This window comes from Podarcis raffonei, chromosome 13 (assembly GCF_027172205.1).
Source record: "Podarcis raffonei isolate rPodRaf1 chromosome 13, rPodRaf1.pri, whole genome shotgun sequence".
Classification (NCBI taxonomy): domain Eukaryota; kingdom Metazoa; phylum Chordata; class Lepidosauria; order Squamata; family Lacertidae; genus Podarcis; species Podarcis raffonei.
Window position 1 is genome coordinate 43,471,100 of NC_070614.1, and position 25,926 is coordinate 43,497,025.

Below are 25,926 nucleotides of genomic sequence, written 5' to 3' on the forward strand. Positions count from 1 at the left end.
TGAGGCTCAATTTGTCACAGAGTCAGGCAGATCGATAAAGAAGGGAGACAGTGTGGCATTCCCTAAAGGGAATTTATTTTATTTATTATTTTGTTTTATTTGTTTATTTAATTTAAGGGAAGACTTTCAAAAATAAAACCAAAAGTAGGGAATTAGTCTCCTGCATTATTTATTGTGTCAGGTAAGGACAAATATACATAGAATGATGTTTATCTAAATAAAAAAGAAGAAGAAGAAGAGTTTGGATTTAATATCCCGCCTTTCACTCCCCTTAAGGAGTCTCAAAGCGGCTAACATTCTCCTTTCCCTTCCTCCCCCACAACAAACACTCTGTGAGGTGAGTGGGGCTGAGAGACTTTAAAGAAGTGTGACTAGCCCAAGGTCACCCAGCAGCTGCATGTGGAGGAGCGGAGACGCGAACCTGCTTCCCCAGATTACGAGACTACCGCTCTTAACCACTACACCACACTGGCTCTCCAGTGGGTAGAGAGGGTGGGTAGAGATTCCCCCATAGCCCAGTCAACCGTAATCAAATTCCGAGGTGGAGAAGATATTGGGGAGAAGTCAACACCCATCTTGCATGTCTAAACTGTAATAAGACTGCTGTTGATCTTTCCCACCACCATTTTCACAACATTGAAGGACCCCAGAGTTCCGGCCACACTACTCCCCACCCCTACAATCTTATCACTCCAGCAGGCCAGCCAAGTCATAAGCTATAGAAAACCACTCTGTCCTGGGTAGGGGAGAGGATGCTAGCTAGTGACCACAAGTGACAACCACTATGCACATGAAACAAAGCTCATTCACAGAGACTGAATCAACATATCTTAATAGTGGTAGAGGGTGGGGGGAGATATTGATATGATTCTGTCCTGTTGATTTTGCTGGCTTCCCTTCTCAACACAAAAAATTACTCCCTTTCCCCAGTTGTCCATTACCATAAAGCCTGAACAAAGCCCGGTGGGGAAAAAGCCCTCCTCTCCCCTTTGAGTTACAGAATGTTTTCAATGGTGTGTGGGAGGGAAAGGAGATAAATCCTTTCTATGCCACTTGAAAGGCTTATGAATATTCTACATTTCCTCCCCCCACCCCGTTGCAGCTATTCTTGTTTTGAAATCACAGCTTAATACTATTATTTTTTTACTCCTTACCATTTTTGTTGCTGATTGTGATTGCGGGGGAAGAAAGCCATTTTTGAATCTTGGGGAAGTGGGAGAGAGAAATTTTAGCCCATCACTTTATTCCCTCATTCTCCCTTTATTTTGCTATTCATTTTCTTTCCCGTTTTCTGTTTGATTTTTCAGATGTGAGTCAAACTTCCGTCACAGGGGAACAGTATCAGCTCTTAGGTACAGTATTACAGGACTTTCGTGTGTGTGCAGTATATATGTCTCCTGTGTCTATCAGTGTTGCCCATTGTTAGACAAAGGTGTATGTGCCCCATTGCTAGCTGACAGGTGAAAAATAAGTTCTCTGTGTGAATGCATGTGTGAGAAAGAATGACTAGTAAAGAAAATGGTATATGGTGTAACCATCTTATGTTGAAGGCACAAATGTCCCTGTGTGTGTGCTCTAGGGCAGACCTGTAGATAGCCACTCTACTGGTTGCCTGTGGCAAGTATTATCCAGATGATTAGGGCACTTCACAGAAGTTATTGTTTAAAAGCCATAAATTGCTAGCAAGTACAGACTTGCTGGTAATTTTTGTAGGCTGTTGAAAAACTGCTTTAGGCAAAAACCTTCCTGGAATGCTCTTGTTCAAACTAGATTTTTATAGCATTTAATTTCAGCCTAAATTCTTTTCACCAAGGGGTGGTAGCCATCTCTCTGTTTACAGTGCTCTTGTTTGAAGATCAAGGTGACATTGAATTCAGACCTGTATCACATCTAACACTAAGAAGTGTTGTCCTAACAGGGATCTGCTTTACTTGATTGTTCCAGAATAACAACCTTTGAACTCACTGCTGTATTTTATACATTTGAGGAAGTGATCCTTGATGGTTTAAAGACAGCCAATGATCTTTGTAAAGATCAAGGATTCTTGACTTGGAATAGCCGATTGCATAAGTAGTAGCAGGATTGTTATCTCTGGTATGTCATAGTTAGTGCATTTAAGGTACCCTGGAGACATAGTAAGCAGGGGTAAGCTGCTGAAGTACTCAGGAACTCCTTGTTCCTATACACTGAGGATGCTATCTAATAATAAAAATTCAGTGAAGCCTCACACTTGATTTGAATAATGGATTCTGCATCTTTTTTTAAAGAAAACCCCAAAAATAATTTCCATTAATTTCATTTGCCTTTTCCCATACACAGGTGGCCTGTTGCCATGATTTGTATGAGTGCTTTCTCACTCCTGTAGCCAGAACTGGATGAAACATCTCCTGAGCTTTATTATCCGCTTTGTTCTGAAAGTTGAGGGAAACAGGGTGGGGTGTTAATCCAGCACAGCCAGATGCCAAGATTCCATGCCTCAGGGTTGTTGGGTAGGCCCCAGTAATAAATGTTGTGGTTCCTTGCTTGCAGACAAGCCTGTCTCTATGATTTACTAATTTTTTGAAGAGCACCCAGCCCTAGAGTATTCACTTACATATCTGCATTCTGTGAGATGGAGCTGGAGGGGAGAGAGGGATGTTTTCTCATGTGGCACAGATAGATTTAGAGTTCAGGGGCTAGCATATGCTGATGGTTTAGAGAATGGGCACCAGGTCTCTGCGGTTCTGTTTCTGGATATATGGATCTGATGGGGTAGGAGAGAAATGAAGGCAGCTAGTAAAGCAGGGTACAAGGAGAGATTGGAATTCCTTATTCTCAAACATTGAGACAGTTGGTATAGTTTTTAGCTTTCATGGTTACACATAAAGTTGGGAAAATATGGTAAAATTGCAAAAAGGACTGTAAACAAATAAAGGCTTAGGCTACGTGTACAACATACATGTAAAGCACCTTCCACACACACAAAACTAATCAGAGCCATAGGTTTTAAGGATGCTGAGACTTGTAGCTCTATGAGTGGTAACCTATAGTTCCCAGGATTCAGGGTGGAGGGTGGCTTTAAATGTGCTTTAGATACATGATGTGTACACAGACTTTGTTAGCATTTAAAACTGCTGTGATTTTTAACCTTCATTCAAGAACTGAGTACAGCTTTTCACACCTGAAGCACTTATAAGAACCTTACAGGAGGAGTACAACATGCCCCTCTTTAATTTGGAACACACCCTGTTCTTGAAAATTACAGGCAAACAGCTTTCAAGTACATGCAATTTAAATATGCAAATTGCCATTGCCATGGTGCTTGTTAGCCTTTTCCTTACTGGTGAATTCAAACTATTGCATTTGAGGGAACTTTTCCTCCATATGAGGCTCTAGCACAACCATGCATGTAAGTTTGCTAAACTTGGCTGCTTGCCTGTCTGTCTGCCCTTCCAAACACCTTTCTAGCCTCAGATTCCTGATCTCTGTGTAGCGTATTTCTCCCCTAAACCCCTTGCCTGCTGCTCACCACAGACCCCACTCATATGGGAACAATAGTAAATGCCCTGTGGTAAAAATTAGTGTCAGCAACTGAGCAGGCAAGTAACTTGCTCATGATCTGAAAAGATCTAGGGTAAGGAGGGGGGAGCAACTTTTCATACCAAGTGGACTGCAAGAGTACTTTGACAGGGAACCCATAAGCCGCATACTGCCTTGTGCGTGCTACCTTCCCAAGGCCCACTAAGTGAGGTGCTGGGCTTTGGAAAGTCCTGTCAGGGTCCTTGAACCTTCACTCATCCCTTCCCAAAGCCCACCACCTTTCTTACCTGCTTTCTGAAGGCAGCGCAAGGGCTGTGGCTGGGTGTGGGCCACCAAAAAGGCCATGATGGACCACCTTGATATAGGGTGTTTTTCTTTTCCCACTGCCCAGATAGAGCTCCAATAATCTAAATGTATGCACAGCACTAACTCTTTGCTGGACTACTCCTTTCCTTCCATTTGATCTCTCTCTTGTTGCAGATCCTGGTCACAAGAAGGATCCTCATAATGCCTATCTCAATAATATCAACTACGAAGATGGCGATGAATTCTTTGACAAGAATTTGGCACTTTTTGAGGTGAGATCATTGTTGGTGGGTTAGTTCTTCCTGCCTTTTGCCTTCCTTCCTTCCACTATATGTGTCCATATATGTATTAATCGGTGTTAGAAACAGATATGAAAACTAGGAGCTAAATGGCACCTTAAACCTAGGTTATGGGTGCAACAATGGAATGTCTAGGCACGATTTTTCAATAACAGTAATACAAAGCTAAAAATGAATAAACTGCAGCTAAAATATTATGTTCATTTTTCACATGGTCTAGTTCTTCCCCTGCCCACTCCCCTAATATTCTTAAGAGGGTCTCTTCTCCAGTCTCCAGAGAGTAGCTAGAAGTGGGGAGACAGAAAAAGGTCCTCTTTTCCTTCCACTCAGCAATTTTAATCTGAAATCTTAGGCACAGTGCTGTGCCTAGAGCTCAGAAACTGCCTGCTCTAATGAAATTCCCTATTGCAAAATGCACCTAGAACTATGGGAGTTTCGAACACTGGTTTAAATCCTTCCTTATAGCCTTGCATGATAGCTGCTATTATGTCTGCTCTGTTTCCCAAGGCTATGCATTATTGTTGTTTTTAATTCCGCAAAAACACAGAAAAAGTTGCAAAGGATTGGGAACTGTGACATGGGAAATTGCATCTTGGAAATCTTACGTCTCTTTTATTTTTTAAAGGTTATTTTTTAACTCTCATAGCTGCAGCAATGGACTTGAAAATGTATAGGCAGGGGTGAGAAATCTCTGGCCCAGGGATGAACAACCTGCAGCCCACCAGATTTTTCTGGACTACAACTCCCATCAGCTCCAGTCACCTAGCCAGTGATCAGGGCTGATGGGAGGTGTAGTCCAACAACATCTGGAGGTCTGCAGGTTGTGCACCAGTGCTCTGGCCCATGGGCCAATCTTGACTCACAGAGGGTCGAATTTGGCCCATCAGACCTTTCCCCCCAAGCTGCACCTACTTGCCAATCAGCTGACATTACTTGGTGATGAGGTTCAATCCTGATGGAGGCTGCTTCGCCTTACTGCAATGAATGCACTGGCAATGCAGACTTCTTACCCCACCCCTGTGGGGAATGAGCTGGCAAAGCAGGCCCCTGCAGAGAGCAGGATACAACCCTTTGCTCATCAGCTGGTAAGCAGAGTATTGAGTCCTACTGGACTGAATGCCTTGGCAAATCAAATCCCCCTCCCCACCAGCTCCAAGCTGATTTTGACAGGTGGGTAGGATGGCCTTGTTAGTATTTTTACTGTATTTGTTAGAAGATGTGTTTTACAAAAAAATAAATTGTGCTGGGGAAAAGAAAACCAATATACAGTGGACCCTCTGGATACAAATTTAATTCATTCCAGGGGTCCATGCGCACCCTGAAAAATCCGTATCCAGAGGTGGCACTTCTGTGCATGCAGGAGCGGCGAAACCCAGAAAAATACTTCCGAGTTTGCCACTTTCGCAAACCTGAAGTTTATTTTACTCGAGAGTAACGTAACCCGAGGGTCTACTGTAATGTAATGTAACAGCTGCAAAATCTTGTGACTCCAATTAAGGTCACAGAAACACTGAACCATTGCTTTGTTAATTGGTTAACTCCCTTTAAAAGTGAGCCTGTGTGTGTCTTCGGTAGTGATAGGAGGGGTGGGAGTTGGAGGTTGGTTGCTTTGCCGTTTTGCTGAGCGTGGAGACTCAAAAAAAATACTGCTGGAGGAGTTGGTAAGGACAGACAAGCTATAATTTCTGCCCTGCTTCAAAGAAGTTTTAGAAGCAAGAAGAGCCTCACATGGGCTCAAGAGAGTGAAATACAATGCATCCGACTCAGTATATTTGTTTAGTAACTTGTAATAGTGGCCATCCTGCCAGTAAAGAGTCATCTTCAGAGTATTGTGTGTGGAGTCTAGGGCTTTGAGGGTGAAACCTCTGTATAACTCTGCATAAATCAGAAAAATAGCTAACAACCCCACAGCATCACAATGTCAGAAGATCGACAAGGGTGGCCCTGCTTACCTGTTAAGGTGGGCCCACGGGGTGTTCAGAGAAAGTTGTCCCACTCCTGTGGCAGAGGAAGGAGGTGCAAATTGATCAAAGATTGCAAATTTGCCTAATTTAGCAATTGTAATATATAGATTGCAGAATTTATTGGCGTATAAGTTGTGGGGTTTTTTTTTAATGCTAAGGTTACACCAGCCTGCTTGTACCCAACCCATTTCTGTCATATTCTGCTATCCTATGTCTTCATTCCCAAACTACTATAACTATGCTAATGACTAGTGGTTTTTTGCCTTAGGAGATTTTTCATACTAAGTTTTAATGTCTACTGCCATCCTTTCCGCTTTGCAGGAGGAGATGGACACCCGGCCCAAGGTGTCCTCCCTGCTCAACCGCATGGCCAATTACACCAACTTGATGCAGGGAGCCCGTGAACATGAGGAGGCTGAGAATGTCCCTCCAGGCAAGAAAAAAGCTATCAAGGTAAGGAGCTTGGTGATAGTGAGATACGTAGGCAGTTAGAGGTGGTAAGCATTTGAAGGTAGTGAATGTCCAAAACTGAAAGGAGTTGATGCTTTCGCCATGGCTGCCCTACAACTATGGGGCTTCCCTTTCCTGGAGACTTTCCAGAACAAAAAAACTGTGCTTCTTGAAGTTTAAAACACCTTTTTGTTTGACATGGATTTTAGCCGCTGGTCTTAAGGCAGCATGAGTTAAACCTCAAAAAATATTTTTGATTTCTTGACATTTGTTTGAAATTTGTAGGAGCCAGTTAAAAAATAAATACATCAGATCAATTAAAAGCCCTGCTCAGAGTTATGCAAAATGTTCAGATTCCTAAGCCACCAAATCAAGCTCTGAGGTATCTGAGTAACCAGGTACCCAGGATTTTTCCCTAGTCCTGTAAGCAGGGCTTTAGTTTTTATGTGTTGCCTATTTGCAATTGATTTTTAATATGACTTACTATATGTGCAGTTTAGTGCTGTTACCTGCTCTGCACTTGGTGGCTGGGTTTGTCTGGGAATTCAGACAAAGGGGTGGGGTTGTCAAAGAGAAAGATATCTGAAGGCCGAGTAGCAGAGAAGTTGCAGGTATTTAAATCACGTATGCACAGGATGAAGAGCAAGGTAGAGGCAGCAAAGTGAAGTAGGTTTGGTTTTGAGAGCTTGTACTTTTCCTTCCAGTCTCCACAGATGGGCACATTCATGGGAGTCTATCTGCCTTGCCTGCAGAACATCTTCGGGGTGATTCTCTTCTTACGGCTCACCTGGGTGGTGGGTACAGCTGGCGTGTTGCAAGCCTTTGCCATTGTCCTCATCTGCTGTTGCTGTGTGAGTTCCTCTCTCCTACTGTCTGAATCATGTCCTGGTTTAGGGATTTTAATGTCTTAGAGAAGAAGATTGGAGTGAGCAGTCTGGACCACAGCATGGAGATGGGGGCTAAATCATACTTTGTGACTTTAGCAGGCCACAGCTGAGATCCTAATGTAAAAGTCATAAGATTACCCTTCTTCCCATATGCATCCAGCTGTGTCATGAGGCCAGTGATAGATTTTATTTCCAAACTTGTCAGATTTTCTTTAGCTGTAGTTGTATCTTATGGGAAATTGCCTATTGTCCTGTCTAACAAGAGTATAACTGCACAACCTAATGAATGAAAGCCCTTTAAGATTGTGTGTTTTTCTTCTAAATCCTCCTGTGGTCTTTTCTCCTCCTCAGACTCTGCTAACAGCCATCTCCATGAGTGCCATTGCCACCAATGGAGTTGTGCCTGGTGAGTACTTAATATCTAAAGAGCCATCTTCCCCCACACTTCCCTGCCCACCAAATACATTCATCTTCAAAAGCAGCCCTGAGTGCTCTCACCATCAGAACTTAACCAAGTAACTACTTGGGAGGAAAGGTCCTTTTCTGAGGTGGTGCCCAAATGGTGGAATTCTTTCCTTAAACTTGTTCACCAGATACCAATGCAATCTATGTCAGATGACGTTCATCTTGCCATAAAAACACAATGCCTTCTTATAGTATTTGAGATCCACATAAATGACTGCTTTGTTTTGTGCTATTCATCGGCTAACTCAGTTGATCATAACCTGTTGGTTTGTTTAATTTCATTTGGGTGCTGTCCTGACAAAATTCTAGAAATAAAAAGTTCCTCTACAAGCAGATGTTTAGGATGTGTAGGAAGTGCAAATGATAGCCCTTTTCCCTATCTGCAAAGTCTCTTGACCTCCTACCCACTGCTTTATTTCCTCTTCACAGCTGGGGGTTCATACTTCATGATCTCACGAGCTTTGGGACCTGAGTTTGGAGGAGCTGTTGGACTCTGCTTTTATCTGGGCACCACCTTTGCTGCTGCAATGTACATTTTGGGAGCCATTGAAATCTTCCTGGTAAGTGTTCTGCTCCCCTAAAATTAACGAGATGCAGTGCTCCATAGTTGTGAAACAGGTGCTATTCCACACAGCTGTGGCCACTTCCAAGCAGCCTGGCAGCCTTGAGCGGAGTGAGCACTTCTGCTAATCTTGCAAAATCCATGTTTTCCCCCTCTATCTGCTGACCTTTCTAAAAGTGACATGTGTCTCTTTCTTCCCTCTCTCAGATGTACATTGCCCCTGAGGCAGCCATCTTCCATAGTGAGGATCCTTTGAAGGAGCCAGCAGCCATGCTCAACAACATGCGGGTGTATGGCTCAGCCTTTCTAGTGATTATGGTGCTGGTGGTGTTCGTGGGTGTACGCTACGTGAATAAGTTTGCCTCTCTCTTCCTTGCCTGTGTCATCGTCTCAATCCTGGCCATCTACGCTGGTGCCATCAAGTCCTCTTTTGCACCTCCCGACTTCCCGTAGGTTATCAGCATACTTGGATATGATTAATTGTGATACTTGGATATGATTCATTGTGACTTCTCTTTTAATCAGTCTGGGATGTCGCAGATCCTACGAGAAGTTGTTGGAATATGTAGTTTTGTGAATGTGCATAGAGTTGTCTGTTGTGGGGAAGGGTTAGGGATCTTTGGTCACAGTTTTTTACAAGACTGCAACCATCTCTCCATAGTTAGATAACTTGTTTCTCATGCCCTTGGGCAACTTAAGGGTTGGGACTCTCAAATTTGTTTGTGCATGCCTTGGCCTTTTTATAGCCTAACGGGTTTGCTCCTCTCCATTCAGCGTGTGCATGCTGGGGAACCGTTCTCTCTCCAGGCACCACATTAATGACTGTGCCAAGACGGTGGAGCGTGACAACATCACCCAGCACACTGTCCTCTGGGAGTTTTTCTGCAATGCTACCAAGCACCACAATGCCTCCTGTGATGATTATTTTCAGCACAACAATGTCACCGTTATCCAGGGTATCCCAGGGCTGGCTAGTGGCATTATCACTGGTGAGAGATACCTTTCCTTCCCTGTCAACAGTACATTTGAGTTTCCCCATGTTGAGACAATCCAAGAGGTGTCCTACACACTGTCTAGATAAACAGCCATTTCCCTTCCCTCCCTAATTGAGGGCCTGTGTTGTGTAGTGGCCATAAATAGCAACTGGGTGTCCTTGCGACAGTAACCACCTCTTAGCCTAACCTATCTCATAGGATAGCAAGAAGAAGTTTGTAGACCACTGGAGGAAGGGTGGGATGATGATGACAGCAATAATCGTGGTGGTTCTGGTGGTAATAATAATAATGGTATTGATAATTGCAGAGAATCTTTGGAGCAGCTACTTGGTGAAAGGCGAAATAATTGAGAAACCATCATTGCATTCAGCTGATGTGTGGGGAAGCCTGAATCAGCAGTATGTGCTGGCTGACATCACCACTTCCTTTACTCTGCTTGTGGGCATCTTTTTCCCTTCAGTCACTGGTAAGAGCTACGTTGTTGCTATGTATTGTTCAGAGGTGTCTCCAGAGGCAAACCGTTCCAGAAGTGTAGATAGCCAACTTTTAATCTGGGATGCTTATACTTAAAACACAGGTCTTTCTATGGACTCTTGCAGTTCTCAGCAAAGCACCCTCTTTCAGCCTAGGAGTAAGGATTTAATATTGCCTCAGCTGTGAGCTGGGCTGGATGCAGCTTTGTTGCTGCTGTTCCCCTCTAATGGCCCAGTTTGATGCAATATCATCTTTCTTCATATTGCCCAGCATAAGATCAACTATTTTCTTTTACATCAGGGTAATAGAGCATATGCAAAAATTATTCAAAGGTTCAGTATAGTTTCTTAGCAGTACCTCCTTTGGTCACAGAATTTTGTTTTCTTGCCCTCAGAAAATCTATTTTTTTGTCTTCACAGGAATCATGGCTGGATCAAATCGTTCTGGAGACCTGAAGGATGCCCAGAAATCTATCCCCATTGGTACCATCCTGGCTATTCTCACCACCTCCTTTGTGTGTATCCTTCCTGGCAAATGTAGGGTCAAATAAACAAGGGATGGAGGGAGTTGGTGCCTGTGTGGGAAGGATGGCTGCCCTTTTGCATCCTTTGCTGTCTTGCAAGAACATCTTACTCCTCCTTGACCATTTGACACATCAGATCTTAGCAACGTAGTGCTGTTTGGGGCATGTGTGGAAGGTGTCGTGCTCAGAGACAAGTAAGTAGTAACTTTCCCTAGTGTCACAGTTCTCAGATATAAATCAGACGTGAAATTTCTATTTTGGATTCAAATTTTAAGCTGTGTTCTTAAAAGGCAGTGATGGCTACCAACCTGGATGGCTTTAAAAGCAAATTAGACAAATTCATAGAGGAGAGGGCTGTTAATGGCTACTAGCTATTATGGCTCTGCTGTGCCTCTACAGCTGTAGGCATTAGTGCTTTTGAATACCAGTTGATGAAAGCCACAGGATGGGAGAGTGCTCTTGTGCTTGAATCCTGCTTGTGGGTTTCCCACAGGCATCTGGTTGGTCAATGTGAGAACAGGATGCTGGACTAGATGCATCATTGTGACTAAAAACATGGGGCCCTTTTTGGGGGCAGAGTCTCAACCCTTTGGCACATATTTCTGGCCCACTCATTTCTCAGCCATGCTGGATACATGCTGCTAGCCTGGATCCAACCCACAGAAAGGAAGCTGGAGAGAAAACTAAGGCTGGAATCCTATATCTGCTTTCCTGGGAGCAAGTCACATTGTACTGACTAAACTCATAGGATTGTACTGTTAAGTTAGTTGCATCTATTCCTTTTGAAACCAATGGAACAAATGCAACTAGCCTAGTTTGGATCTAATCCTGCATCTTCTGATTTCTCTGTGTGCTGGACCATTTGTTTCTGCTGGATCTTTGTACTTCTCACTATTAGCCCTTAGACAGATACCTAATGGCCTCACTTTTGCTTCTATTGGATAGGTTTGGTGATACAGTGAAAGGGAATCTGGTGGTCGGGACCCTGTCCTGGCCCTCCCCTTGGGTCATTGTCATCGGTTCGTTCTTCTCCACGTGTGGAGCTGGGCTGCAGAGCCTCACCGGCGCACCCAGACTGCTACAAGCCATAGCCAAGGACAACATTATACCCTTCCTGCGGGTAAGAGTGACAACCGCTTATTGACTTGCTGCTGAAAAAACCTTGGTTTGTCCCAAGTAATCTGTTTCCTTATTCACTCTAGGTATTTGGCCATGGAAAAGCCAATGGAGAACCCACGTGGGCCTTGCTTCTGACAGCAGGCATTGCAGAACTGGGGATCCTCATTGCCTCTTTGGATATGGTAGCACCCATCCTTTCCATGTAAGTGCCATATTTATCATGGGTTAGAGTCTCTAGGAATTGTACACAGCTGAGACTATTTTCTGTTCTCCCCTAGGTTCTTCCTGATGTGTTATCTCTTTGTCAACCTAGCCTGCGCATTACAAACTCTGCTACGCAGCCCCAACTGGAGACCCCGCTTCCGGTACTATCACTGGTAAGAGGGCCACACTACCTAGTGAGTCGGAGGAGGAAGAACATTGGCGAGTTCTACAAACAGAGAGGGGAGAGAGGGTGAAAATTCAGACTCCTGAGTTCTGTGTCCTGTTGTACAAAATGGGTTTAGCATAAAATGAGGGAATTGGGGCTGGACTCCTGGCCTGTGTATTTGGTATGTCTGCTGACAAGTACAAAAGGTTCTCTTGAATGGAATCCAGCACCCTGAGACTCTGGGCTCACATTTTAAACAGCAAATGAAATAAACAATAGTCTGCATGCTTTCCTCCCTTCCCCCTTTCTCTTCTTGTAGGGCACTCTCCTTCATGGGCATGAGCATCTGTGTGGCACTCATGTTCATCTCCTCCTGGTATTATGCAATTGTTGCCATGGTGATAGCTGGAATGATCTACAAATACATTGAGTACCATGGGTGAGTGTCTGTAACCTTCCAGAGCTCTAGCATTCTAGCCCTCTTTATCCAGGCTCTTACTCCACAGCCGGGGGAATTCCTTGCAACCACACTCACTCACTCAGTCTCCAGTTGGGTGAGAGCGGAATCATTTCCTTTTTGGAACTTTTGCTGAGATCATGAGGGTGAAGGTTCGGTTGTGGGTTTCTGAGGCTCAGGCTCAGGAAATAGACGATTGCAGCCAGAAGTTTTGGGGCCTTTTACCTTCAGTTGCAGGATTTTTGTTTTCTTTTTGTGAGAAATGCAGGTCAGAGGGCATGAAGGCTTGGAATCATGATCCCTTTCTTTGAATGTTGAGGTTGGAAGTCACCACACCTGACCTCTTTTGTGATGCAGCCTTGTCCTCCTGCCTCCTGCATGATTGCCTTGGCCGCATTTCCCCCTCTGCCCATGGTTATGGAAGGGAGGGGCACTGAGTGACTTGGCTCTCCTTGAGCTCGTTTGGCTGAACATTTTCTGCATCCCCCAGGGCCGAGAAGGAGTGGGGCGATGGCATCCGTGGCCTGTCCCTCAGCGCAGCCCGCTTCGCCCTGCTGCGTCTTGAGGAGGGGCCACCCCACACCAAGAACTGGAGGTAGGAAGAGACTTGACGCTTCTTCGTTTTGCCATGGGCTGTGTGTGCCACATGCAGAGACCTTGTGCATGCATACGTGTATTTGTGTGCATGTGCTGTGGAGTGCTCCAAACGTGCACACAAATACGCTCTTCTGGGTGGCAGCCTGAACCCACCTGCTACTTTGCTCCTTGTATGTGCATTTTGGACTTTCTTTTCTTTCTTAGGCCACAACTGCTGGTGCTGCTAAAGCTGGATGAGGATCAGCACGTGAAGCATCCGCGCCTGCTCACCTTTGCCTCTCAGCTGAAAGCTGGAAAAGGCCTCACCATCGTGGGCTCCGTCATGGTGGGCAACTTCCTGGAGTGTTACAGTGATGCACTGGCTGCCGAGCAGGTGAAGCCCACTGCTACTCACTGGATTTCATAGGTCAAATAGGAGGTGTAGGCACTGGGGTTGATCTGGCAGTCAGGCCATCAGACTTAGAAGCCCTACTTCCTGATCCTAAATGAAGAGGACAGTTGTGGTCATTCAGGCTTAATGAAATGGGATTATTCCTTTCCAATATTCAGCAGATGCAAGAAATGTAGGAAGCTGACTTGTACTAGTCAGACCATTGTTGCCTCTAGCTCAGTATCATTCACACTGACTAGCAGTGACTCTCCAGAGTTATAGATAGGGATCTCTCCCTGCTTTACATGGAAATACCTAGGATTGAACTCCATTGCCGTATTAGTTCCTGCTGCAGAAACCTCCAGTATATTGATTTTAGAGACCATTTCCTCAGTAATATCCCATCTCCATAATGCCTTCGACCCTGAAGGACAAACTTTTAAATACTTAACCAACTTGAGTGAGTTGGAGTTCAGCAACACAGGATTTCACTGTGGCAAAGCATTCACCGGGTTGGGGCACAGAGTGCTCTCCATACTAGTGCCCTCCAGCAGCCTTAATGTTTCTTGTTTCAGACCATCAAGCACCTGATGGAGGCAGAGCGGGTGAAAGGCTTCTGCCAAATCGTGGTGGCTGCCAAAGTGCGAGAGGGCATCTCCCACCTCATTCAGTCCTGTGGGCTGGGTGGCATGAAGCACAACACGGTTGTCATGGGCTGGCCCAACGCCTGGCGCCAGAGTGAGGATGCCCGTGCTTGGAAAACCTTCATTGGTAAGGCCTCTCCCATAGGGAGGTGAGAGGGAGGGCTTCCTCGGTCAAGGGATCCATATTGCATTACTCTCTCTTTCTACCCTGCAGGCACTGTCCGAGTGACTACAGCTGCTCACCTCGCCTTGCTTGTGGCAAAGAACGTGTCCTTCTTCCCTAGCAATACAGATCCTTTCCCCGAGGGGAGCATTGACGTCTGGTGGATTGTTCATGATGGTGGGATGCTGATGTTACTCCCTTTCCTCCTCAAGCAACACAAGGTGCTGGCGGGGGGGGGGGGTATCACTGGGGGAGATGAATCAGAGGGGAAGGTAAACCGGTAGATGGGGCTGCTAACCCTCTTTTCCCACTTTAAAGGTGTGGCGTAAATGCAAAATCCGCATCTTCACTGTAGCCCAGCTGGAGGATAACAGCATCCAGATGAAGAAGGATTTAGCAACCTTTCTCTATCACCTCCGCATTGAGGCAGAGGTAGAAGTGGTGGAAATGGTGAGAGACAAAACAGGCAGATGAAGCCAGGAGGGGTTAGGGACATTAGTTGGTTTTTGTTTTTCCTGTGGTCAGCAAGTTAGGCGTCACATAGTCAAGGGCAGGACTTGGAAGATTGATTGGTTAATAGAGAAATGAGGTAAGGGCTTGGACATATGTTGGATATAAGAAGCTTTTCCCTATCTACTAGAAATCATACCCTGATGCCCCCTGTTTTTTCAGTGTTCACCTGTAACTTCAGGCAAATTGTGAATTGTCTTCCTGTCATCTCTCCCCTCCCCTCCATAGTAACAGGGCATAGCTACTCAGATCTTTGTTGTATTTGTTCTCTGCCTTTCAAAGAAACTACTAGTTCTTGCTTTGTAAGCCACAACATTCTGTTGCTCAGAGCATATCTACAACTGTGCAGATTCCTAGAGAAAGGCACACAGACTAATGCATGCATCCAGTTCTGCCATTTTGTTGCACTAGGAAGAAATCTGGGCATTTTTGTGCACTCTGAATGTACCAAAGCTGGCCAGAGGACAGATCGTCTTGGCCCCACTCTGTGTATGAGTTTACACTTTCTTGTCTCCCAACAGCATGACAGCGACATTTCTGCCTACACCTATGAGCGCACGCTGATGATGGAGCAGCGCTGCCAGATGCTGCGGCAAATGCGTCTCTCAAAGACAGAGCGGGACCGAGAGGTGAACTGGGCTAGGATAAGTGGGAAGGGAAGGGCTGAAAGATTAGCACTTCCTAGTTTCTTCTTCACTGATCTTCCTAGGTGCTCCCCATACAGGCGCAGCTGGTGAAGGACAGAAACTCAATGCTGCGGCTGACCAGCATCGGCTCAGATGATGACGAAGAGACTGAGACTTACCAGGAAAAGGTGCACATGACGTGGACCAAGGACAAGTACATGGCATCCCGAGGGCACAAACCCAAGACCTTGGAGAACTTCCAGGATCTGCTCAACATGCGGCCGTAAGAATCTGCCAAGTCCCAGGACGCTTCAGCCCATTTCTGTTCACTTAACTCTTTCCTGAAGTTCTGTCCTGCATTTTATGGCTTCCTGAATCCTCTTGGATAGTAACAAATCTTATTCTTTTTTTTTTGTTTGTTCAATCCTAGCATGCTTTGGGGTCACACTTCTGCTTCTCTGTGGCAAGACCACCTTTGACACTTTACTTTAGGGTTAGGAGTCAAAAGAGAAAAATGTCCTTGCTACTTCTTCACATTTCCAGCTGCTTCAATAACCATACCATCAAATGTTACATTATTTCCACTGCTTCTATTTTGGCAGCATAAGGCCATTCTGTTTGTTTCCCATCTCCAGTGTGGTCCAGACCCTGTTGGCCTCTTAGATTGCTGCAGCTGCCATATTGTATCCATTCCCTCCTCCAATCCATATGTGTCTTAGTGCTTTCTCCAGAAGCCAGATCTCTGAGCCAAAGCTTCCTGCAAGTGTACATCCATAGGCATGCCTGGTCTTGGTGACAATTTGTCTCTTCCTTCCTACGACCCAGGGACCAGTCCAACGTGAGACGTATGCACACAGCTGTGAAGCTCAATGAGGTCATAGTCAACAAGTCCCACGATGCCAAGCTGGTACTGCTCAACATGCCAGGCCCACCACGTAATCCTGATGGTGACGAGAACTGTATCCTTTTCTTCAGGGTCCTGTCTTTTGCTGGGATGCAAGAGGGATTGGCGGTGGCAACAGGACTGGGGTATGTGTGTATATGAGAGAGAGAGCGCTATTTCCTTGACTGCCTTCTAACTGCAGATATGGAATTCCTGGAGGTCCTAACAGAGGGGCTGGAACGTGTGCTGCTTGTGCGGGGTGGTGGCAGCGAGGTCATCACTATCTACTCCTAGGGGAGCGAGGAGGGCTTCCTCCTGATAGACTCTGTTCTGTCAAATTGACATCTGCTTCCTGCCTGTCACCACCTGCAACTTGATCTCCCAAGGAGAGCAGCTATCAGTGTCACACCTCTTATGCTTTCTTTTCCCTGTGGCAGTTTGGGGTTCTTCAAATGGGGCAATTTCCCCTATTTGGAGACTAGAGTTGACATTTCCCCATGCCTTCCGTAAAGGTACATGCCGGAAACTGCATAAGCTTGTCACGAAAGGAGATTAGACTGGATTGGGCTGGGAGATGGCTGGATCTTCCCTTTAAAAAGCGTAGGACTAGTGAGGCAAGTATTACTTTGGAGGGATTAAAGAGCAAAAACATAGGTTGCTTCCACTTTAAGAGTTAACTACTGCTTCTGCCCTCTGGTGGGCATGACAAAAATGGAGCAACAGGGTCCTCCTGCTGCAGAGACTGTTACATTTCATTGTTGAATCAAGAAGAGGAGAAATGATTGCTGCTTGGAGGACCTAGAGGGAGGGAGATGCAGCCTCCATTGTGCCACTTTCTTCTGGTCAGTGCCAAAGTCTTTCTGCTTTATTTCCCTTGAAATCAAGGGGAGGGACAGCATTTAGGAAGATGGAACTGACTCTTACAGTACTTATCTCATACCCTAATCCCTTGAGGGATTCCAACACTCAAATTAATTGTTGGCTGGGTGTGGGGGGAAGAGTTGACTCTTAAGCCAGGCTGCAGGTGGCATATTGATGGAGGGACATACATAACTGTTCTACTTTCTTTTCCCTATGGTCCTCACACTCCTATCTGGGCAAGGAAGCTAGACCAATTTGCCAGGTCCTTCTCTGTAGCGTCTGGTTGCTGTTACAGGTTGAGAGGAAAAGGAGACAGCAGCCTCTCCTTTCTAAACCATAGAAAGAGAAGCAGAGCAGCAATGTCTCCTGACCTTTGTAACATGCCCTCCCTGCTCCCAAGTGGCTGACCTTCTCTTCCCTCAAGCTTGGGCCAGAGAAGGCTATTGTGACCCTATCTGTGTCTATACTGAGGACCCACAACTTGCTGTTTTTTGTGAGTGTTGGGAAATAAGTCCTTCCTACCCCTACAGAAGCAAACACTGGAAAAGGTGCTGTGCTGTTTTGTCCAACCCAATTTCAATGACTGATGTCTAATTCTCCTCCTCCCCCCACCACTTTGCTCAAGTATAGTATGCAGGGACCACTCCTCTTGGGGGGTAGCCTTAAAGCAGATTCAGCTCCAGCCTCTCCTCCACTTTTATTTTAAAAGGGAAGTTCATGTTAAGTACCTCACCTCTTATTTTGGGGGAGGTCTTTTAATTTATTGGGGGGGGGAATGACCTTGTTTACATACAGCATCAAGTTTTGGGGTGTGATTTTTTGCTTCCTGAATTATGTAAAGAATAAACTTTTTATATATAATTCTTTTTTTGAAGTTGTGATGATTCATTATGTCGCATTCATTCAGTCTATACCCGCTATTTTTGTGAATCTGTTAACTGATTAGCTTCTGGCATATATACCTATACTTTCCAGTCTGGCTATGGCACTGAAACTTCCTTGGCTGACCTGGTTGATGACATTTGCCAGAATAAAGGTGATGCATGTGAATGGCAGCGGCGGTCAGAGCAGCTGTCGGCATCCCCCCCCCCCAAAAAAAAAATAGCTCAACAACTCTGGGCAATCTCCCATTTCCTTAATTTGGGGTCCCAAAAAATATGGGTCGTCTTATACACAGAAAAATACGGTAGTTATGGGAGGGTACTGTTTAGCACCATGGGAGGTGTCATGTGGTGTCTCACAGGGTTCCATCTTCACCTGCATGCTGTTTAACATCTATATGATGTTGGTCATTATCAGGAGAGCTGGAATGAAGTATCATCAACATGCAGATGAAACCTAGCTCTCTTTTACTACAAATACAGTTTTATATTTATTTATACTCCATCTTTTTCTCTGACGGGACTCAAGGTAGCATACAGCTCTCTTTCCCATCAGGATGAGGCGGTAGCTGAGATATTAGACTGGTGCTTGGAGCGGGTAACAGATTGGATGTTGAGCAGTAAGTCAAAGCTTAATCCTGAAGACAGGTGTTGTGTCCAGAGTTCTCATGTCACAGGAGGTGGGGAGACTGCCTGTTCTAGACAAAGGAGGTGCAGGGCCATGCCTCTGGCAACACAGAGACCCTCCCAATATTGCTGCCAGGTTAGGGAGCCTTTCTGCACAGGCCTCTACATGCATAGCTTTCTCCAGAAGCTGGAACTATGCACAATTGGCAAGGCAGAGGTGGGGTGCTCAAAGGCATGGCTTTTCTACATAATTTACCTTTTCATCTGACTAATATTTGAAGGGGGCCCCTGTGTGCTGTGTATGAAACAATAGTACCTTATTGTGAATATTTTCAAGGCACTTAAGCGTCACCTCTCGCCCCAAGTGCCTCATGCCCTTTTCCAGACTATTTTGGAATCTTAAGAGCCAGGAGCACCGTATTTACTTGAATGTAATATGCCATCGAATCTAATGTGCACCCTCATTTTCACGACATAATTTGGCAAAAAAGTGCACATTACATTCATGTAAATACGGTATGTGGAACAGAGGAAGCAGCCTTCCTTATACCAGCTCATCTAGCTCTGTACTAGCTACTGTCCTTGGCTCTCCAGCACTAGAGTTCACCTGGCACCTGCTTTTTCTAAATGGAGAGTGTAAAGACCTGAATGTGTGCCATCACAAAGTATGATCAATACATGTACACATTATGTAACATGAAAATGAATGCTAAATTTATCAGCATGTAGAGCATCCTGTACCCATTTTCAAGAAAGCTGTGTAAACATTAAAACACATGTGCATAACACTTTTATTCTGCTTTCACCACAACGGGGAAGGTGAAAAGAGCATGTCAGGATAAGCCTTCTGCTCCTCCCTCGGCAGAGAACATCAGTCTTTCACATTCTGTCTGCATCTTCACCTGCTATTCCACATAGCACCACCACGTAATTAGGACCCAGCAGTCTTATTAGGAGCGATGGCAGACGAGTATTCTACAGTAGCGATCCAGACATCTAAAGCAGCAGTTGGTTTCTGGAACTGGGTTGGGTCATAACACTAGACCCCCACCCGTGAATTCCATGCGCTGGCCATAAAAAGAAGGAAGTGTTGTCAATAAACCTGAGCAAGCATCATCATAGCTTCACGGTCCTTAAAATAAGGCCCCCAAGCACTGAGACAAAGACTATGTTAAACATCCTACCATCACTGCTTTAGTTTTAAGCACCGAGATTTTGTAGCAATAAGAATCCAGAAGGGATTGAAGTGCTGTTCCATGGACATTGGTACAAAACATCCCCATCCCCCAGCCTTTTAGAGTACACCATGGGCAGTTAGAACATGTCATCTGAGTGGGGAGGGAGAAGATCACCTCCATTCATAAACAGGTATTCTTCAAAATGTCAGACCCTCCATACTCACCTCGGGTGGCTCAATAAAAGCTAGCCAATCAGAGGCATGAGTTGGCAGCAGCCCCATTGATTGGCATTTGTAAACCGCCAAGGCCAACCCTAAAAGGTTGCCAATTAGGTACACCAGGCCCTGCAGGAACTTCTGGCTTGAACTCTCAAGTAATTTGAAGGCTGTGGGGACAGCAGAAAATAAGTCAGAGGCAGACCACAAACATGCAGCACAGGCCCAGCTTGCTGGCCTGTTTTCACTTCTGAATATTTAGTCAAACAAGGTACAGTGGTACCTCGGGTTAAATACTTAATTCATTCCGGAGGTCCGTTCTTAACCTGAAACTCCTCTTAACCTGAAGCACCACTTTAGCTAATGGGGCCTCCTGCTGCTGCCACGCCGCCGGAGCCCGATTTCTGTTCTTATCCTGAAGCAAAGTTCTTAACCTGAAGCATTATTTCTGGGTTAGCGGAGTGTGTAACCTGAAGCGTATGCAACCCGAGGTACCACTGTACTAACTACAACAGAGTTAACATCTGTTAGCATGTTAGAAAACTATCCACACGGAGACAGAAAAGATACCTAGCCATTAACCGTTCAGTCGCACGACAATGGATGAACCCAGTTAAGCATTTCCTACTGTTGAGGAAAGTTAGTGAGCAGAAGGTTCATCAAGCATTAGGTATTTATACTGAAGAATCCACTTCTGAACACCCACACTTCAGATGAAACGCTGTATATGAATTCTCCAGGCCTATGTATAGCGTTTTAAAACAGACTACACAGTGCATAGCATTCTCCACTTCTATTGGTGCTAGATGATTGCTTAACTTCAATAATAGATTTGCAAGAACCCGAGATCTGCACCTTTTACCTGGTATGTCCAAATCACCACTACAAATGTACATTTGTACATTTTTGTATTACTTTCTCCTAATTACTTGTTATCCTCTAGAGGTTTGCAGGGCCATATACTGTACATAAATTCCTACCGCATTTATTCTTGCAGCAACCCTGCGCATCTCTAGCGGATAAATTCACGCACACATACCTCATTCACACAACTGTTCCTGGATGACCATTTGGGGATTGTATGAAAAAACGGGAGTAACCATTGCTTGCACCAAACCACCATACCTTGCCCCTTACGTCTAGCTATGCACGTGCAAGAACCCTCCCTCACTGGAGGAATCCTTCAATTCCTCATGTACACTGATGCAATCCAAATTGGGAGCAGTTTTACCATCCCTTCTGTTGGTGTGTACAGGACTGTTCTGCATTTTCCTCAAATTCCCAGAATGCAGTCTTTTCAACTGGGATCCCAGACAAATCCCATGAGGCAAGAAATGAAGAAAGCTTGGGGTAAAAACATACTTACTGGCAGAGATGGACATGAGTGCTTGGATGGGCCTCCAGGCCATCATACAGACCATCATAGTGGGGAAGATGGAGATTGTGTTGCCTGCCATGTACATAATAAATAAGTTCATAGGGATTTGCTTCAGGGGGCCCAGAGCAATATCCCAGCAGCGCTGAAAAGGTGGAAGAGAAAAGAAAGTAGAATCAAAGAGCAAACTTTATTCACGTTCACCTGGCCTTATTCAAAACTCACATGAAGAGGGTATCTGGCTCCAGTGTTCTGCTCAGCACAGAATACCAAGAGATCCAGTGGAAAGCCGCCCCCCCCCCATTCTTGCACTGCACTACCTTTTCTACTAGGATGCGATCCGTTTCCTGGACGCTTGTGTCTGGCACCTGCTTGTCTGAGTAGCCGATGGGATAGAGGGTGTCTCCCTGGCCACCGCTCCGGTCACTCCGGCCTCTGGCAAGAGAAAGGGATGGGTCACATCTGAGCTAAATTCATATACCTGCCAGAGACAGAGCTACCCCTGGAATCAAGCTAACTGCTAACACCGGGAGATGATATAGCCACCTCCAGTTCAGTACATACCTGCTCCCACTGCCTGGACCACTCAACTCAATGGCCCATTTGAAACGCCGTCCGCGGTTGGTAACTAGCCCCCCAGGGGTGCTCATCGCTGCCTAAGGGAGAAAAGAAGGCATAGACAGACACTAAAAGAGAACCTCAACCGGAGGTTGAAGACCTAAGCAGCTTGGCCCTTCCACATACTTCCAGTGACTCCCAGGGAATCACAAGCTTCTCCAATGCACCCTGCCTCCTTCCCATCTCCAGCTCTGATAAACCAGTCATTTCTCAAGTTAGGGGCTAACACTGAAATGGAACCCAAGAGGACCCTGGGTTTGTAGATCATGTCAGCTAAAGATTCCCAGAGTGGTTTAGGATGAATTGCAAGGTCTCAGCCTCAATTCCTTATCTCCAAAACAACGTGAAGTGCATCATATAGAATGCAGGATGAAATGTCAACAGCAGCCTAAGCCACTCTTCTCTGTCCCAATCCCACACACCTTGCACACCCTGATAAAACTATCCATTTCACTTGTGTAATAGTATTTCTGATCATGTAACAAATCCACCTTCACACTTCCCTGCTTCTCGTTTACCTATTTCTCTGTATCCTCAAATCAACTTGCCCCTCACAATCCACATAGGAATCTTACCAAATAGCCCTTTAAACCGATAAATGCCCTGTCTCCCACCTACAGACCTGATAAAACATTCAGTCTGCTCTCCCAAACTACAGTCTCTGAGCTGTCATGGGGCCTCCCCTGACACCTTTGAAGCACCCCCATTCTCAGCTTCCGTAACAGTTATGAAAGTCTGATCCTATTCCTTTCTCAGGATTGTCAATACCATTAGGCAGAAGTAGCTTATTGTGAGTGTCGTGACAGCCCCTTGTTGTTGATATCTGCTGTACTATTATATGCAATGATTATTGGGGACGCAACACGCAGGGTCTGCTAACAGATTTATTATTATGAATTATTATTATTTTACTGATTGCAGCAAAACATCTTAGGCCAGCCTGGCCCTCCTTTCAATCCAACTCATGCATCCCATGACTGCATTCTTTTCTCCTTCTCTTCCCTTGACCCACAGACCCCATCGAAGGCTTGGGGAGAGGACACTTTCCACCATCAAGCTTTCCTAAGCCACCGCTGCTACGTATTCCAAATAACGTTCTTGCTGGGTTGATCACGTATCAGCTTTTGCTCACTGTCAAGCCTGCTTGGAGGCCTCGTGTCAGGCCTAAAGGCAGGGTGCTCCAAGCACGAAGAAGAGCTCATTTTCAGCATATTACATGCAGTACTTTGAGATTTACATGCAGTACTTTGAGATTTGGACTGAGGTGAGGGAGAATCAAAGTGCGCATTGTCTCATCCCCCCAGAATAATAATAATAATAATAATAATAATAATAATAATAATAATAATAATTTTGAGGGGGGAGATATAGGAACGACATAATATCTGGACTCGTTGCTGTCAAGCGAAGGAGCCAGTGGGGAGGGACAAAGATACCACCCCCTCCAAATCAGAATCATCCTTCCCTGCAACAAAACCTGCTGGGCCCTCGGAACAGCCCCTGAATAGGATCGCCTACCTTTGACGTCCTCGCTTCCTCTTCGGAAACGTTCTCGCCCCGCTGCCTCTATGGCCCTGGCCGCTTCCTGTTCCTGTTTCCGGTGACGTCACCAAGAGTGGAAACCATGGCAACCCCTCTCCCCAATCATCTCGCCCTTTAGGAGAGAAAACGATTCTCCAATAGTAAAAATAATTTGCTTTGCATACGTGTGCGTGCACGCTTCGCCCCCCGGTCCCCAGGATATAGAGAAAAGGAAAAGGTCGCTAGAGACACAAGCCCTTCTTCACTCTTCCGGGTCGACATTAACCCGCTTCCCTCGCGTTCCGCGGATGCCACCATAGAGGTTCCGAAGAGCAGAGCGGCAGAATTTGGTTACCTTTCGGAAGCGAGCCTTTGCCGGAAGTCCGGGCTGCTCGTTTGTCTAGCCGCTTGCCGCCCCTCCATCTCTATGGTCTCGATTGATCCGTGGGCTTGTTCAGCGTCTTTCCCCGCTCAGCTTCTTCAGCTATGAGAGTCTTAGTGGGTGAGTTAGGAAGGGGCCTGGGCGGAGAGGGAGCGTGGGTGGGGGTGGTCCAGAAGACCTTGTTACTGTTGCTGCTATATGATGATGATTATTATTATTATGCAAAAGAGGTTTGGCTAGCTTTTGTTGCAAAGGAAACCGGGAGTTGGGTTGCTGTTTGGAGGTTGTGATTTGCAGCCAGCTTTGAGTTTCAGGCAAGCAGAGTCCAGGGGCATGAGCACCACCAAACGGGACCCAGTGGAGTGCGTGTCCTTCCTCCAGGCGAGCGGACTCCTGAGCAGAATCTGTGGGTTTCATGTCCATTATCTCAGGATGTTGCTGGCCCTCCTTCCTGGTTGGTTTTTATGCAGAACTTGGGTGACCATCTGTCATGGATGCTTTAGCTGAGATTCCTGCATTGCAGGCGGTTGGACTAAATCAGGGGTCAGCAAACTTTTTCAGCAGGGGGCTGTCCCTCAGACCTTGTGGGGAGCCAGACTATATTTTTGGGGGGGGGGGAATGAACAAATTCCTATGCCCCACCCAGAGATGCATTTTAAATAAAAGCACACATTCTAATGTAAAAACACCAGGCAGGCCCCACAAATAACACAGAGATGCATTTTAAATAAAAGGACACATTCTACTCATGTAAAAACACCAGGCAGGCCCCACAAATAACACAGAGATGCATTTTAAATAAAAGGACACATTCTACTCATGTAAAAACACACTGATTCCTGGACCGTCCGCAGGCTGGGTATAGAAGGCAATTGGTTGGATCCAGCCCCTGGGCCTTAGTTTGCCTACCCATGGACTAAATGGCCCTTCCAGATCTACAGTTCTATGATCTGGCTACTCAATTTATTGTTATACTTTTTCCAAAGATCTCAAGGTGGTAGACATGGTCCTCTTCCTCACAGCAACTTTGCAAAATAGGTTAGTCCAAAAGACAACTTCTGGCCCATGGACACCCTGGCTGAGTGGAGATCTGAACCCACAGCCCCATGCCCAGAGCTCTTTATAATTTCACCAAAGCCGTGTCGCCTAAATAAAGGGCAAGTGTCTTTACCTGACAAGTGAGGGACAATAGCGTCTTCCACCTGCCCTGCAATGCTTGTTTTAGAGACTACCACTTTTTCTACCCAGCTTCTGAAGGAATGAAAGGGACACAATTACCGGTACCTTTCTTCTTAACTTATTATTTATGTATTAAATTTATTAGTCGGCCAAAGGGATTTACAGTGAAGGCAACAAGCAGACAACACCCTCCACACCAGCCCCATACAATAGATACATTAAAACCAAGAGGAAAAAGAAATGCATCTCGCCCACTTCAAAAAGGTCACAATTAGTTAAAGTCCAAAGCTTGGTTATAGAAGAAGGGGTTTTTTTGGTTCTGGTCAGCCTGAAACAGACACATTGCATGGGGTATGTGCAGACATGTTGGACTAGATGACCCTTGGGTCCCTTCCAACTCTATGATTCTGCAGTAAAATATCTCCATTGCCCACCTGGCTCTTGGTGTGCCTCAGGTTCTCAGTGATATTAAGCATCACTCACACAGCTAGTGCATTCATCTGTAATCTTATGCATACATATAAAGATGGAGGAGGTCCTGTAGAACATTCCCTTTATGCTTCATCAGAGGCATCCCCACACTATTTCACAAGCTGTTACTTTTTAGGGTAGGAGGGACTCTGTACCTGCATAGGACTGGGCCACAGAATTTGTATGTTTATTTGTTTGTTTTAACTCCTAAGCACATCTACTCAGCAGCAGGTCCTATTAAATTCAGTGGGACTTACTCTTTGGTAAATGGGGTTGGGATTACAGCCTTACTCAGTTTGAAAGGTAAAGCCTCTTGATTATTTGGGAGGAGGTAATTTTTGTGTGTCACCCACCACCTTTCCTCTGATTGCCTGGTGAGCTGTCCCATTATCTCTCTGTATATAGCCATTACTTACAAAAATAAAATCCTTTATA

General features: G+C 45.5%; 3 protein-coding genes across 11 annotated transcripts in view; 2 read left to right on the forward strand and 1 right to left on the reverse strand.

The window, feature by feature from the left end:
• The window catches only part of SLC12A6 (solute carrier family 12 member 6), a 43,113-nt gene extending 25,208 nt beyond the window's left edge, over positions 1-17,905 (forward strand). For 4 of the 8 annotated variants that reach the window (XM_053361444.1, XM_053361445.1, XM_053361448.1 and 1 more), the window contains 24 exons: positions 1,308-1,352; positions 4,000-4,097; positions 6,410-6,541; positions 7,243-7,389; positions 7,777-7,831; positions 8,320-8,450; positions 8,660-8,901; positions 9,227-9,441; positions 9,755-9,913; positions 10,341-10,439; positions 10,581-10,638; positions 11,390-11,564; positions 11,647-11,765; positions 11,842-11,940; positions 12,253-12,372; positions 12,881-12,985; positions 13,192-13,360; positions 13,933-14,128; positions 14,216-14,385; positions 14,483-14,614; positions 15,196-15,303; positions 15,384-15,583; positions 16,126-16,259; positions 16,386-17,905. In XM_053361444.1, the coding sequence (XP_053217419.1) occupies positions 1,308-1,352; positions 4,000-4,097; positions 6,410-6,541; positions 7,243-7,389; positions 7,777-7,831; positions 8,320-8,450; positions 8,660-8,901; positions 9,227-9,441; positions 9,755-9,913; positions 10,341-10,439; positions 10,581-10,638; positions 11,390-11,564; positions 11,647-11,765; positions 11,842-11,940; positions 12,253-12,372; positions 12,881-12,985; positions 13,192-13,360; positions 13,933-14,128; positions 14,216-14,385; positions 14,483-14,614; positions 15,196-15,303; positions 15,384-15,583; positions 16,126-16,259; positions 16,386-16,477 (3,200 nt within the window). In that variant the 3' untranslated portion in view covers positions 16,478-17,905. The remainder of the gene's footprint in view (positions 1-1,307; positions 1,353-3,999; positions 4,098-6,409; positions 6,542-7,242; positions 7,390-7,776; positions 7,832-8,319; positions 8,451-8,659; positions 8,902-9,226; positions 9,442-9,754; positions 9,914-10,340; positions 10,440-10,580; positions 10,639-11,389; positions 11,565-11,646; positions 11,766-11,841; positions 11,941-12,252; positions 12,373-12,880; positions 12,986-13,191; positions 13,361-13,932; positions 14,129-14,215; positions 14,386-14,482; positions 14,615-15,195; positions 15,304-15,383; positions 15,584-16,125; positions 16,260-16,385) is intronic. The other 4 variants (XM_053361447.1, XM_053361449.1, XM_053361450.1 and 1 more) reach the window with 3 other exon arrangements.
• A 1,414-nt stretch (positions 17,906-19,319) lies between these two features.
• EMC4 (ER membrane protein complex subunit 4) lies at positions 19,320-23,616 on the reverse strand. The gene is made up of 6 exons (XM_053361481.1): positions 23,457-23,616; positions 21,885-21,976; positions 21,641-21,755; positions 21,312-21,465; positions 19,955-20,115; positions 19,320-19,619 (listed from the first exon to the last, which is right to left on the reverse strand). Exons 2-6 carry the CDS (start codon positions 21,968-21,970, stop codon positions 19,584-19,586), a joined length of 552 nt encoding a protein of 183 aa, XP_053217456.1. The 5' UTR covers positions 21,971-21,976; positions 23,457-23,616; the 3' UTR covers positions 19,320-19,583.
• A 314-nt stretch (positions 23,617-23,930) lies between these two features.
• Positions 23,931-25,926, forward strand: part of SDR39U1 (short chain dehydrogenase/reductase family 39U member 1) — a 226,905-nt gene continuing 224,909 nt past the window's right edge. The window contains exon 1 of one of the 2 annotated variants that reach the window (XM_053361472.1): positions 23,931-23,961. In XM_053361472.1, coding sequence (XP_053217447.1) covers positions 23,946-23,961 — 16 coding nt within the window. In that variant the 5' untranslated portion in view covers positions 23,931-23,945. Of the gene's footprint in view, positions 23,962-24,159; positions 24,296-25,926 lie in introns of those variants that run through there. The other variant, XM_053361471.1, reaches the window with a different exon arrangement.

What these genes read in the sequence shown, in the direction of transcription:
- EMC4 (XM_053361481.1), bottom strand. Translation starts at nt 21,970, where the DNA reads ATGAGCACCCCTGGGGGGCTAGTTACCAACCGCGGACGGCGTTTCAAA. An exon ending in GGTCCAGGCAGTGGGAGCAG is followed by an intron (nt 21,756 to 21,884) that starts GTATGTACTGAA and finishes TTCTCTTGCCAG; the next exon opens with AGGCCGGAGTGACCGGAGCG. An exon ending in ATCGCATCCTAGTAGAAAAG is followed by an intron (nt 21,466 to 21,640) that starts GTAGTGCAGTGC and finishes CCACCTTTTCAG; the next exon opens with CGCTGCTGGGATATTGCTCT.